Source organism: Scardinius erythrophthalmus, assembly GCF_964197995.2.
Source record: "Scardinius erythrophthalmus genome assembly, chromosome: 13".
Classification (NCBI taxonomy): domain Eukaryota; kingdom Metazoa; phylum Chordata; class Actinopteri; order Cypriniformes; family Leuciscidae; genus Scardinius; species Scardinius erythrophthalmus.
In genome coordinates this window covers 25,285,215-25,299,143 of record NC_138233.1, presented here as the reverse complement: position 1 = coordinate 25,299,143, position 13,929 = coordinate 25,285,215, and the positions used below count along the sequence as shown (strand labels likewise).

General features: G+C 38.6%; 1 protein-coding gene across 2 annotated transcripts; it reads left to right on the top strand.

The window, feature by feature from the left end:
- The first annotated feature begins 287 nt into the window (after nt 1–287).
- On the top strand, nt 288–11,225 carry klhl3 (kelch-like family member 3). Of its 2 annotated transcripts, XM_081383504.1 has the most exons (15): nt 288–569; nt 1,133–1,255; nt 2,339–2,445; nt 3,002–3,123; nt 4,692–4,854; nt 4,962–5,071; nt 5,456–5,572; nt 5,680–5,829; nt 6,239–6,356; nt 6,437–6,634; nt 7,176–7,277; nt 7,453–7,581; nt 7,702–7,842; nt 8,856–8,999; nt 9,068–11,225. In XM_081383504.1, exons 1-15 carry the CDS (start codon nt 556–558, stop codon nt 9,094–9,096), a joined length of 1,767 nt encoding a protein of 588 aa, XP_081239630.1. In that variant the 5' UTR covers nt 288–555; the 3' UTR covers nt 9,097–11,225. The 2 variants fall into 2 exon arrangements, with proteins under 2 accessions (XP_081239630.1, XP_081239631.1); XM_081383505.1 differs by lacking the exon at nt 1,133–1,255 and having other exon boundaries at nt 406–569.
- Nucleotides 11,226–13,929: the final 2,704 nt, after the last annotated feature.

The following is a 13,929-nucleotide window of genomic DNA, read 5'->3' as shown; positions in this document are numbered from 1 at the left end:
TCTCTCTCTCTCTCTCTCTCTCTCTCTCTCTCTCTCTCTCTCTCTCTCTCTCTCTCTCTCTCTCTCTCTCTCTCTCTCTCTCTCTCTCTCTCTCTCTCTCTCTCTCTATATATATATTTAGATTGGAAATCAGCTAAGCAATGAGAAACCGTTACCTAGCTTTAAACTCTTAGCGTATGAATGATTAACTTCTAAATAGCTGATAAGCACAAATGCATGTAAGTGCAGTGCCATGAAGAGTGACTGGAGACTGGAGAGATTGTATCACTGTTGCCAGGCAACGCGCTGATGATGGAGGACCATTACGACGTTCTCGGGTGTAAAGTCAAAGAGCCCAGCGTTAGCTGTGAGCTGCTATCCAGTCAGATAAACAACCACGGCCATCTCATGAGGGACTGCACTGACCACGAAACAGACTGAAGACATTCAGCACTCGACTTGAGGCTTTAAGCTACCGTTAACGTAAATTAAAAATACCTGAGACTTACAAAACATGCACGAAAATAATGTAGCAAGCTAACTTTAGCCAACTGCCTAGCGCGAAACTGCTCAGATATGGACTGTGAAGGGTAAGTGTGTGTTGCAACGGCCAAAAATAGATGTATTTAATTAAATGTTTTTGGTAAAGAGGAAACCGACGTGATTTGTAACCGACAAAGTTGTTATTTGTACCGTGAAACGAACTGGGGAACGCGTTTTATTTTGCTCTTACCACTATTTGTAGCAGCTAAATTGCTAGCGTTATGTTGTGCATTCACTTAACATCGAATTCAGGAGCGAACATTTTAACATGATACTTCATGTTTAAGTTTAATATATGAGAATTGAATGAAACATATTCGTAAACGAGTGAAATAACGTTATTGCTGTGCTAGCAGTTGACGAGACATTCAAACTAGTAATCTCGTGCTAATCGTCTCGTGCGGTAACTTGATTATCGATGCACTGATGTGGTCAATATCTTTTATCCCGTATCATCAAAATGGTAGGTGCAATGAAGCTGTCATACGAAAATAGTAAAAGTTAGTTTGTGTTAAGAGCAAATGATCCGTTATTTTAGAGTTTAATGGTGGTAGAACATTAGTGTAATTAAATATATTAGTTGCAGAGATATTTTTGTTTCATTTATTAGATATGGAGTCCCTTGTCCTCTGCCTAGTTTGGATTCGCAGGAGGATGCCAAAGACCCAGGGTTGCACACCATCAGCCACACACACATGAGGAAAGCCTTTCGTCTAATGAATGACTTGAGAAGGTTGGTAAACCTACTCAGCCCCTCATGTTATTCAGCTAAGCACCACAGTCATTGATGGGGAGATTTTCAATCAGAGGTTAAAGGGTTAGTCCACCCAATAAATACAATTATCCCATATTTTACTCACCCTCAAGCCATCCTAGGTGTATATGACTTTATTCTTTCAGCCAAACACAATTGGAGTTGTATAAAAAAATACCCCGGCTTTCTGCCGGAACTAGACTCGTTACCTGAAGACAGTGATTCTAGTTTATAAAGTTAGAAATATGGATATTTTTCTTACAAAAACGCACCACCTTTATTTACACAGTGGAGCTGTATGGATTACTTTTATGAAGGATGGATGTGCTTTTTTTGGGCTTAAAAATCTAGGGTACCATTATGAAGCTCGAAAGAGCCCGGACATTTTTTTTATATAACTCTGATTGTGCTTGGCTGAAAGAAGAAAGTCATATACACACAGACATAGGATGGCTTGATGGTGAATATATTATGGGATAATTTTTAGGTGAACTAACCCTTTAACTTTTATGGATGTATTCTTAAACATCAAGTTTGGTTCCTCACAAAATCCAAAATTTGGTTATGGTCTTGAAGTTTTTTTTTTTTTTTACTGTCACAAAATGTAACTATATTATCCTATATTATCAATCACCTTTTTATATAAAGTTTGATATAGGCTACAAGTATACCCAACTTTATCCTCATACATAGGCTTACAGTATACACACGTATGCCTACTATATGGAATATTTCAACTGCTTCATTGCTTGTATCGTTGCAAAATGTAAACTATATTATCGACCAGCTAGGCATGACAATATTAAAATATTATTACATTAACATACTCTGTAACACTGCTTTAAAACATTTTGTATTGTGAAAAGTGCTAAATCTGACTAAGAGTTAATTATCGATTGCGTATGTTGCATGTCCACAAGACATCTCTATCGTGAGATTAAGTAGATCATAAAGACCATTGGTGCCAATGGTTTCTACAACCTATGTAGGCTTATGATATATTTGCGAGAAACAGCCCTGGTCCAGATCCTCAGTTTTCTTTTCTTTTCTTTTTAATCACAGTAGGAGGATGCTTTGTGACGTTCTGCTGGTGGCGGGTGAAGTGGAGGTACCAGCACACAGAGTAGTGTTAGCGTCCTGCAGTCCTTACTTCTGCGCCATGTTCACAGGTACTCTACATATACACATCCTAATGCTTTTCTTACATTGATGAGAGCAACATGTCCCACGCTGCACACTGATGTTCTCTAATACTTAGCAATGTAGGATCTATGATTATGATTTAGGAATAAAAAAAAAAGAAAGTTCTGTCATCGTTTACTCGCCCTCATGTCATTTCAAAACTGGAAAACACAAAAGATACTTTGATACTTGATGTCTTTTATGTTCCACAGACAAAAGAAAGTCATACAGGTTTGGAATAACATTGAGGATGAATAAAGAAAGATCATTTTAATTTTTGGGTGAACTAACCCTTTATTGAAGACTGACACTTCATTGTTTACAAGGTATTTGAAGCTATATGAGTGACATTAGGTGATATAAAGTGTCCCTGCTTAAAAACATAAAAACATTCTGCATAAAAACATTATGATGTACATTTTTGCTTATTTAAGTCTCATTTTCAAGTTATTTTTTTTTTTTAGATCTTTGATGGAGAGTTTGCTGGATCTGTATGTGTAATGCTCATGCTCTCTGATTCTGTATTGTGATTGATGTGTCCAGGTGACATGAGTGAAAGCAAGGCTCACCATGTCGAGATCAGGGATGTTGATGGACAGACGCTCTTGAAGCTGGTGGATTATATATACACCGCTGAGATCGAAGTGTCTGAGGATAACGTTCAGGTAAGTCAAGGCACATGAATGTACTGTACTGTAGCTCTTTGTGTAAAGGCTGATTTCACTCTCTGCCTCTGGCTCTCTAGTGCTTGTGGCTCTGGTGTGAGAGGCAGGGCATTTCCTCTCATTATTAGCAGAGGAAATGAGCAGAGAGGGAGAGGAAGTTTTCTGTGGTGTGCACTTTGCCCTTTGTCTTGGAGCTCTATTGTCCCAGTATATTCTGTTGTTTGTGTCTGGGCCTTTTGTTTAGATGTACAGTGTACAGCAGAGGAGAACAGATGATCTGAGAAGCTTGATGCCAGTTGTGCTGGAGCAGTGTGAAGTGGCCTAGTTTTTGGAGAGGATGGGCAGATGCTCCAGTGGGGGTAGCGGCTGTTTATGGCTTAGTTGGTCCATTGAGATTTTAACAATGTCATTCAGTGCAGTGATTCACCCTATTTTAAATTTCCCTATAAGCCATTTCTAGGAAGAAAGTGGCCATTGAATTAGAAAAGAGCATCTGCACATTGTTCTTCCCTGTGGCCTTTGCTTTTGTTAAATAGCTGATGCTCTGTTAGTTAAATTTATTTTCATTGTTCACCACCATTTTAATTCATATAATTCATTCAGTATATAATTAGATGTGGAGACACTAGCTTCAACTCTTTTGCAATTACTACTAATAATTAAATCTCTGTTAGAATACATTTTTGACCAATATAAACTGTAATCCATTTTAATAGCTGTTGTTTACGTAATGAATCGTTACTGGAAAGAGAGAGAGAGAGAGAGATAATGGTTCAAATACAAACTATAGGTATTAGTGTGTCTCTATTTAGTATGTAGTATGTACACTACTGTCCAAAAGTTTGGGTCAGTAAGATTTTATTTGATTTTTTAAAGCTAATATATATTTTTTCAGCAATGATGCATTAAATTGATCAAAGGTGATAGTAAAGACATAAAGTTACAATAGATTTTAATAAATGTTGTTTTTAATAAAACCTTTTATTAATCAAAGAATCCTGATTTTTTTAATCAAAGTTTCCACAAAATTATTTTTTATCAAAGTTTCCACAAAATTATTAAGCAGCACAACTGATTTCGACGTTGATAAGAATAAGAAATGTTTCTTGAGCAGCAGATCAGTATATTAGAATGATTTCTAAAGTTTCTTACTTTATCTGTGTAGATTTCTTGAGTTAATACCAATGTCTGGTCAACAATTTTTTTTGACGTGTCGATTTATATTTATTACCCCCACAGTTTTATGTACTGTATATACAACTGTATAAATATATGTACATACATCAGAGTTATTATTGCCCAATGCATGTGTAGTATGAACACCAAAGAATAAAAACAGGTAGATAGTAGTTAAAAAAATAGTTCTTGTGCCTGGATGTTCTCGTGCACAGAGATCTGCAGCATCTCTCTGAGGGGATAAGTGCAAACACACTGTTTGTTGATGATATTACCTTCCCATACCTATACTGGTTAGTCATCATGAATCTGGTTCACAGGCTGGCTGGTCACCTCATGTATAGTGTGTGTGATGTGTTTTCATCTCTGTGTGTTATTCCTGCTGTGTTCAGGTGTTACTCCCAGCTGCCAGCCTGCTGCAGTTGATGGATGTTCGACAGCTTTGCTGTGACTTCCTGCAGACGCAGCTCCATCCCACCAACTGCCTGGGCATCCGAGCATTCGCTGACCTTCACGCCTGCACAGGACTGCTCAACCAGGCCCACGCTTATGCCGGTGAGCTCTCTTCTTTCTTGAGTCATCGTGGGATGGCTAACAGCTAGTCGATTAAGCAACCCACCAATATGATCCATTTTTTAAACATGTTTGCTTGTTTCAAACAGAGCAGCACTTCACAGATGTCATGGTCGGTGAGGAGTTCATGGCCCTCTCCTTGCAGCAGGTGTGCAGTCTGATCTCCAGTGACAAACTGACTGTGTCCACTGAAGAGAAGGTAACGCATTAGCCATCTCATTTACCTTGTTGTTGTCTTTTCTAACTGTTGTCACCTGCATATTGTGCTTCTCGTCACATCACAGAGCCTGTTTTTAGCTCAGCTGTGCATGATTTGTAGACAGCAGACAGTTGATGGTCGGTTTTTACACGTATGCTGGTGTGTGACGCTGAAAGGGACGACGAGCCATCTGTCATTCACACTGCATTAGCTGCTCTCTGCTTACGAGTAACTTGCGTCTCCAGCCTGCGCTCACACACACCCACTTGATGGCAGCTGTCATCTGTCAGATGCCTCAGTGTCACCGCTGTGGCTGTGAGTTGCAATCATACAATATGCAGAGAAACATATAGTTCACTTTATTCTGGTCTGTTACACCCCCAGGTTTTTGAGGCCATGATCGCCTGGATAAAGCACGATAAAGAGGCCCGTTTGGAGCACATGCCTAAGCTCATGGAACATGTTCGACTGCCCTTGCTATCCAGAGATTACCTGGTTCAGGTATGACTGCTCACAGTTTTTCATAGCGAGCTCTCTGTATTTGTTGCTACTGCATTTCTGGTTTTCTTTAAGCATTATTTTTAGGATTTAAATGTGTACTTGTACAGATTGTAGAGGAGGAACCCTTAATAAAAAACAACAACACTTGTAAGGACTTTCTCATTGAGGCGATGAAGTACCACCTTTTACCTGCAGACCAGCGGCACCTTATAAAGACTGACAGAACCAGACCGCGCACACCAGTCAGTCTGCCCAAGGTATTAATATATTGCAGATTCACTTCAAACATATAGTACCAGGCAAGTTTGGATGTACTTAGTTCTTTATTATCTCTGCTAACCACAAGCAATGTCAATGGCAGTTCTGTTAAAGACTGTATATATTCTAAGATGCTGCACTCGTAATTACAATGAATGAGAAAAAAGTGCAACACACAATATGACAGAATAGGTCCCGCTTTCTAAATAAAAGAGCCAATCGATAAAGTCATCATGAAAGTCATCACTAAATTTCACTTTAAGAATGAAAGTGTTGATTAAGAGATAAGACTACATTTTACGTTTTTATTTTTGACAATTTCAGTCTAAGTCTTAAGCCCTTGATGAATGTGACTTTCTTGTGAAGATAGTGAGGTAGACGGATTGATTTTTGTTGTGAATCTTGCAGGTGATGATGGTCGTAGGGGGTCAGGCACCTAAAGCCATCCGCAGTGTGGAGTGCTATGACTTTCAAGAGGACCGCTGGTACCAGGTGGCTGACTTACCCTCCAGACGCTGTCGAGCAGGTTGCTCTCTGTTCTGCTCCTCATCTCTCGATGTGTGCTCTTCTCTGGGTTCTCACTCTCTGTCTGTGCGTCTCATTTAGGTGTGGTGTATATGGCCGGTAAGGTGTATGCTGTGGGGGGGTTTAACGGCTCTCTGCGTGTCCGGACGGTGGATGTGTATGATGGGCTGAAGGACCAGTGGAGCTCCGTCCCCAGCATGCAGGAGCGCCGCAGCACTTTAGGAGCGGCTGTACTGGGGGACCTGCTGTATGCTGTCGGGGGCTTTGATGGGAGTACAGGTATATCTTTGAAAAATCTATCTCAGGATTATTCATACACTACTAGTATTAGTATGAGTTTTTTTTAAAGAAAGAAATAATTGTATTCAGCAAGGAGGAAAAAGGCATTTATAACCATACAAAATATTTCTATTTCAAATATTATCCATATATAAATATTAAGCGGCACAACTGTTTTCAACATTGATAGTAGTAAAAAAAGAAATGTTTTTGGTGTTTGAACAGCAAATAAGAATAATTTCCGAATGATCATGGGAGACTGAAAACTGGAGCTTTATTACATTATATTAAAATAGAAATTAAATAAATTGTATTATTTTACAATATGACTATTTTTACTGTATTGTTGATCAAATAAATGCAGCCTTGATGAGCATAAGAGACTTCTTTTGAATGGTAGTGTATTTTTTTATTATTTTTACTTTTACATTTTGGGCGGTTGTCGTTAACATGACATAGCACATGTACAACCAGCCTCATTTGCATCCCTGTTTCACTGACGCTTTGAATGGCTGATGAATGCATCTCTGTCTCTCTGCAGGTCTGTCGTCAGTGGAGGTGTATAACCCCAAGGCTAATGAATGGATGTTTGTGGCTCCCATGAACACCAGGCGTAGCAGTGTTGGGGTGGGCGTAGTTGACGGTGAGCATTTTGTGTTGAGCAATCTTCTCATCATATTGAGGCATGTTTTAAGTGGCATGATTTTGCAATAGTGAATTTGAGGTAAGAGGATTTACCTTTAGGGTGTTGTTGTCACATATTTAAACTGTGCGGCTGAGATAGTTCATTTCACACAATGTGTCTGATGATTGTACAGGGAAGCTTTATGCTGTTGGAGGTTATGATGGAGCGTCTCGGCAGTGTTTGAGTACTGTAGAGGAGTTTAACCCAGTCAGTAATAAGTGGTGCTATGTGGCGGACATGAGCACTAGACGCAGTGGAGCTGGTTAGTTCCTCTTTGGACATGATTTTAAAAACATTGGGCTCACTTCTATTCATTCTTACAGTTGGCATCTCTATGTATTCACCGGGTGTGATGTGATTGTGTCTGTGCTTGTGTGTACAGGTGTTGGAGTGCTCAATGGACAGCTGTATGCTGCAGGTGGACATGATGGTCCTCTGGTGAGGAAGAGTGTGGAGGTTTATGACCCTGCCACTAACACCTGGAGCCAGGTGTGTGACATGAACATGTGCCGAAGAAACGCAGGTGAGTAATCGGAAAAGAGACAGCAGGGCTCGTGTTTACACAGAAGCTCACTAAAATGCATTTACACAGCAAAATTACAATAATGTTATGAGATTGATGTTTTAAAGAATTATTTGAATATACAAATATGAAATGTTGGAAAAATTGACACGCTACATGGACATGATATTCAAACATTTCAAAAGTTATCACTACACGCACTTTTTTTTTAACAACTCTAACAAGGCTGTAGTTAATTTGGTATTTTGTTATGCCACTTACATTTGTCTGTTTATAGTGTGTATAGTTTGTGCATTCATATTAATGTTTATCAACAAAATTTACTTCTAAATTGTGAGATTTGGGAACAAGGCTAAATCGTCTCCCCCACTTATAACACAGTTAGTCATTCTTTCAAAACCTGATCTCATGCTTTCATAACAGTTATACACATTTTCAGCCCACTTTATCATTGTCTCCAATCACAAGATTATTGTAATATGTGATGAGAACATTTGGTTTAACCCCCGATAAACAACTGTATGATCATCTTTCAATTTAGTACTTTTAATATGAAACTAGAAACATGTTTCAAATCACCCTTGTTACTGAAATAATTACAGTAATAAAAGTTTGATAGTAAGAACATTATGAAAGTCAGTTATGGTGAATAAAACGTTTAGGTGAAACATTTATTTTGTTTAGTGAAAATGTTACTTTGTGATTTTGTGTATTGTACTAACAACTAAAAATATGCTGAAATGTTTTGAAAAAAAGTGCACTTTTGATGAGGAGTTTTAGTCGAAAATTTAAATTTAAATTTTGACACATTTTCAAATTTGGGTTCCTATACCAGAAATTTTTCAGAAATCTCGGGTCAACGATTGTTTTATAAGGGCTGAAGCAACTTAAAAAAAAATGGTTTTATATTTTTCCTGTTGTGAATGTTAAAAAAACATTTCGAAATCATTGTTTTTTTTAAAAGGAAGAGCAGGAAAGGCCTGCAGTTCTGAGTTGCGTGTGTTTGTCTCTAGGAGTGTGTGCCATAAGCGGTTTACTGTACGTGATCGGGGGAGACGACGGGTCGTGCAACCTTTCCTCTGTAGAATACTACGACCCTGCTGCTGATAAATGGAGTCTCATCCCCACCAACATGAGCAATGGCCGCAGCTACGCAGGTCTGTTTCACTCTCACAACCGCCATATACAACTAATCTAAACTAAACCGCTGTCTTGTCTGTTTCAGGGGTGTCAGTTATTGACAAGTCATTATGACTAAAAGTCCTGGGCGGCAGGCCGAGGTCTGAGCTGTGACGGACAGACGGTGATTTAAGGCACAATCCAGATGTTGACAGGTGCTTGAAGCTCTCAAAGCCTGACTGCCTCACACACACACACACACACACACACACACTTCCAGTCTCCAGAAAGTGCCATTTAGCTGTTATTAACAGAGAGGTCACATGGTCGCCCCATACCGTGGGTAACGAGACCTCGTTTATACAGGCCTGACTGGACTGAATCCGCCAGGACTGAATATGCGTGTAAGGGACGACCTCAGGATACGCCCCGGTGCGGACTCGACTGCAGTGGGGATCTGGCTGTAGTCTATGTGCAGGTGAAGAATGTGCCAATAGAGGCTTCTCTGCCTGCTTTACTACTGACTTACAACACTCTGAACTATGAGACTCGCATAAGATGTCACTGATTCTACAGGCTAACACTAATGCTCATGACACCCTTTAAACTGGATCAGGACTGGATATCACTGACTTCTGTTGTTTTGGTTACAGGGTTACTTAATGTTTTATGTTTGTATGAGAAGTAATATGGGAACAAGCCCATAAGTTGTTTTAACCAGCTGCTTTCGTGCCATATAGTATTGAGGACGTTAAACTGCTAAACAGAAACCATGTAAATCTCACAGGGTCAAGGTGCGGTCACATTAGCGTCATTTCTGCAAAATATCACATACTTGAGGGATGTATGAAGGACAGTTCACACACTTTCAAAACCAAGCAGGTTATGGTTACAAAATCTGCTTGGAGAAATCTTTCGCCTTCATAAAATTCCTATTGAAATGGCTGGATTTTTCCCCGTGAAAGTTTGCAGAACAACGTGACCGCACCTTAATGTGCCAAATGTAATTCATAATCATATGGATTACACTGTATGTTAGTTACTTGTACATAAGCTTCTTTTTTTTTTCATTATGCAGTTTGGTGTGCAATCGTCCATGTTGGACACACAGACTCTTTTATAATAATAACTCTATATATAGATGCGGTCACTGAAATATCAGTGGCTTGGTGTCTCTTTGGTAAATTGCACTGTTCAACTTAATCAGTACTCAGTAGAGTTCTATTTCAATCGCAGGTAGATACCAAGACAGCAAATAGTTTTGAAAGGACACCATTTATCCTGTTCTACCCTGACACGGGCTGCTGGTTCACTGGGGATTTTGGATCTGTGATTCAACAGAATTGGCCATTTTTGGAGACTGTTTTATTTTATTTTAAAAATATTAAGTCTTCTAATGTTTTTTCCTCATTATTGAGTCGCAGGCTTTATAATGCTTCACTGATTACAATACTGATCACTGTAAAATGAAAATGAATTTTGTTTGTAATGATAAAGAAGTAACAAAACTGACTGCCCACATAACCAGCTCACACATCACAGATTTTCACAGCAACCTACTTTTTTTTATTTGGATATATATTGATATGAAAGTCATACTATGCATTAAAACATTGCTTATAATGTTTTTGTTGTTCTCAGTGGTTCAGAGCTTATTTTGTGCTATGCCTGGTATAACTGCTGCCATTGCATTTGATGACTTTAAACATCATGATCTACAACTCTCAAACTATGACATTCCAGTGTGGTGCATCAACAATGGATTATGCACGAATGTGGTTTGTGAACCAGGTGTTAATGTATTTCTAAACAAATGTATTAAATTAAGCTTTGTTAAGAGAATTTGATTGCCATATGGTTTTGCTGTGTTGTGACTGCAAGTCTATAAACTGCCACTAGAGGGCAGCGGTCAGTCATGCATCGCATTCGCCAGGATGAGAGAAGATGAAAGTGAAAATGATCTCGGAGATAGCATGGTGGGTTTGCATTACCGTCGCCACAAATGGGCTAATATTATCAGCTGGTCTCCTCTGTTGGAGTAAAATTGGTTAGGTGGCGCTGTCATAAAAAATAACATAAAACTAGGGTCCTAGAATTAGAAATACGGGCGTGAATATGAAGCCTCGATCCGGTATTGCAGGAATAGACCTTGTACACAGCAGCGCCATCTTTGGATTGCGTAAGTGGATTGTACTGTCATTTATGTTTTTGGATTGTTCTGCTGAAACGCTGCAAAAACATATATTCGAGAAATTTAAGTAGACAAAAAAAAAAAAAAAAAACACGAGCTGTGGAAAATAAGTAATCTAGGAGCTTTATACAGCTGTTTTTTTTATTATTATTATTTATTTATTTTACAGCGGATGCCATTGAAAACACGGTTTAGTATATCCATAGACAGTATAAGAAAGAGTATATCCCTCACAGCCTCGCTTTCCTTTCCTTTAAAAATAAAAGACGGCGCTGCTGTGAATCAACAGCATATCCACAACAAACCGTCAATGGAGATGCTCTGTTGGGCGTGTTTTATGCAAATGACTAACCTCTGGACGTGGCCCCTTACAAATTAGGATACTTAAAATTCACTAACATTATAAGGCGATTAAGTACAAAGTCATGTGCATACGCACGTGTTGTGAATTATGCTGCCTTTATCGGAATTATTACAAAATAATCTACGCTTAAATATTGAATGAGACCCACAGTGTCTGACATGTACTGTCTTAGTAGATTCTACATTTAAATTTGAACTACTACGAAACTGTTAAAGCAACACTAAGGAACTTTTCCTCTTCGGTCGCCCTACAGGTTGGAAGCGGAATTGTCCATTACTATGGGATGATTATAGTATCAAAATGATTAACACGTGCAAGCACACTTATCAATGAACTTGATACATGTTGCAGAAATGTTTTATCCATGCCTTTCAACTTGCATGTGCAAAATTCAAAATTGAAAGAATGTGAAGCAATTTGTACAAATAGAGACATTTTTGTGAATACAAATGTTTTCCTTTGTATTAGTGTATCATCATTTGCGCATGCAACACAGAAGATGTGCATGTGTGGATCAGGTGACACGCGTGCATTCATTGACTCGTTTCTGAGTCGATCTCATTTGATTCATTTGGATTTTGAGACTTTCATTTCGCGGTTTCACCTTGCACGATCCACACACAGATGTCTGAGAAAACCTGCTACCACTAGATGGCAGTATTCTGCTCAAACAGACAACGGCAGCGTAATCAAGCGTTCTTCCTCATTTAAGACGCTTAATGTGAGTGATATTGAAGCACCAAATTTAATACACAATATTGGCCTACCTTATTAATAAAGCATACTTTATAGAGGCAAGCAGATTAAATCAGATTATGAACAACACCCATAGAAAAACATTATAAAACGCTTAACGTGTAATAGCGCGTTGCATGTTCAATAAGCTGTATTGGCTACTGAGTTTAAATATCACGTCATTACTGCATTGACGTTAAGCTTTTTCTTTATAATATGCGCTATGGGAGGAAAACTATATAGCCTACAGACAAGAGCCTATATGAACGCGACGCGCGGCGTTTCATGTTAATGGCATTTCCCTTCCTGGGCCTGTTAAAAAGAAAATCTTAACATGAAATTCTGCAGTTGCGTTTAACTTTGTGTGTGTATGGGAGAGCAACCGGTCCGAGAGCTCAGTGAAGCAAGTTTTAGGTTTTGATATTCGCCGCATTTTCTAAAGAGACCATCTGCAAATTCCACTCACAGTCAAAAAAATATAAACGTCCAGTCATTCATTCAAATGATAGTAAATGCAAATTTTACCTGTAAGTCAGTCTTACAGGGACCTTCTACGAGCTTTGGAATTTAAAAATGTCTGTTTTTAAATATTAAAAGTAATTTTAATTAAAACAAATTATACGTTTTTAACGCAGTTAGTGGAATTGGCAGACGTTCCCTTGTGCATCATGAGCTGTGGTTAGCGCGTCAAATCATTGTCATGTATAAATATGCTGCTACACACACAGGGCCAGTTGATTTTCAATTAACATTTCATGTCTATATACAATGGTTGCATATTGTTAAAACTCATATAGCCTATAACAGTGGCTTATAGGTCAAGGGAAAACAAATGTACTGCGAAAATCGTCGACATTTTCAAATTCCAAAGCTTGTATACTATGTAGACAATGTGTAGTCAGATAAAAAATAAGCCTATAATATGAACGCAAATGCGAAATTTCATGTTTTTTTTTAACAGGAAAAAATGCCAATATGCCATGTTAAGATTTTCTTTTTAACAGGCTCAGGAAGGGAAATGCCATTAACGTGAAACTCCGCGCGTCGCGTTCATATAGGCTCTTGTCTGTAGGCTATATAGTTTTCCTCCCATAGAGCATATTATAAAGAAAAAGCTTAACGTCAATGCAGTAATGACGGTGATATTTAAACTCAGTAGCCAATACACCTTATTGAACATGCAACGCGCTATTACACGTTAAGCGTTTTATAATGTTTTTCTATGGGTGTTGTTCATAATCTGATTTAATCTGTTTGCCTCTATAAAGTATGCTTTATTAATAAGGTAGGCCAATATTGTGTACTAAATTTGGTGCTTCAATATCACTCACATTAAGCGTCTTAAATGAGGAAGAACGCTTGATTACGCTGCCGTTGTCTGTTTGAGCAGAATACTGCCATCTAGTGGTAGCAGGTTTTCTCAGACATCTGTGTGTGGATCGTGCAAGGCGAAACCGCGAAATGAAAGTCTCAAAATCCAAATGAATCAAATGAGATCGACTCAGAAACGAGTCAATGAATGCACGCGTGTCACCTGATCCACAAATACACATCTTACTTGTTGCATGCACAAATTCTGGCCTACATTAATACAAAATCGAGGTTTTGTATTTACAACTATGTCTCTATTTGTACAAAATGCTGCACATTCATGTGATTTTGGATTTTGCACACACAA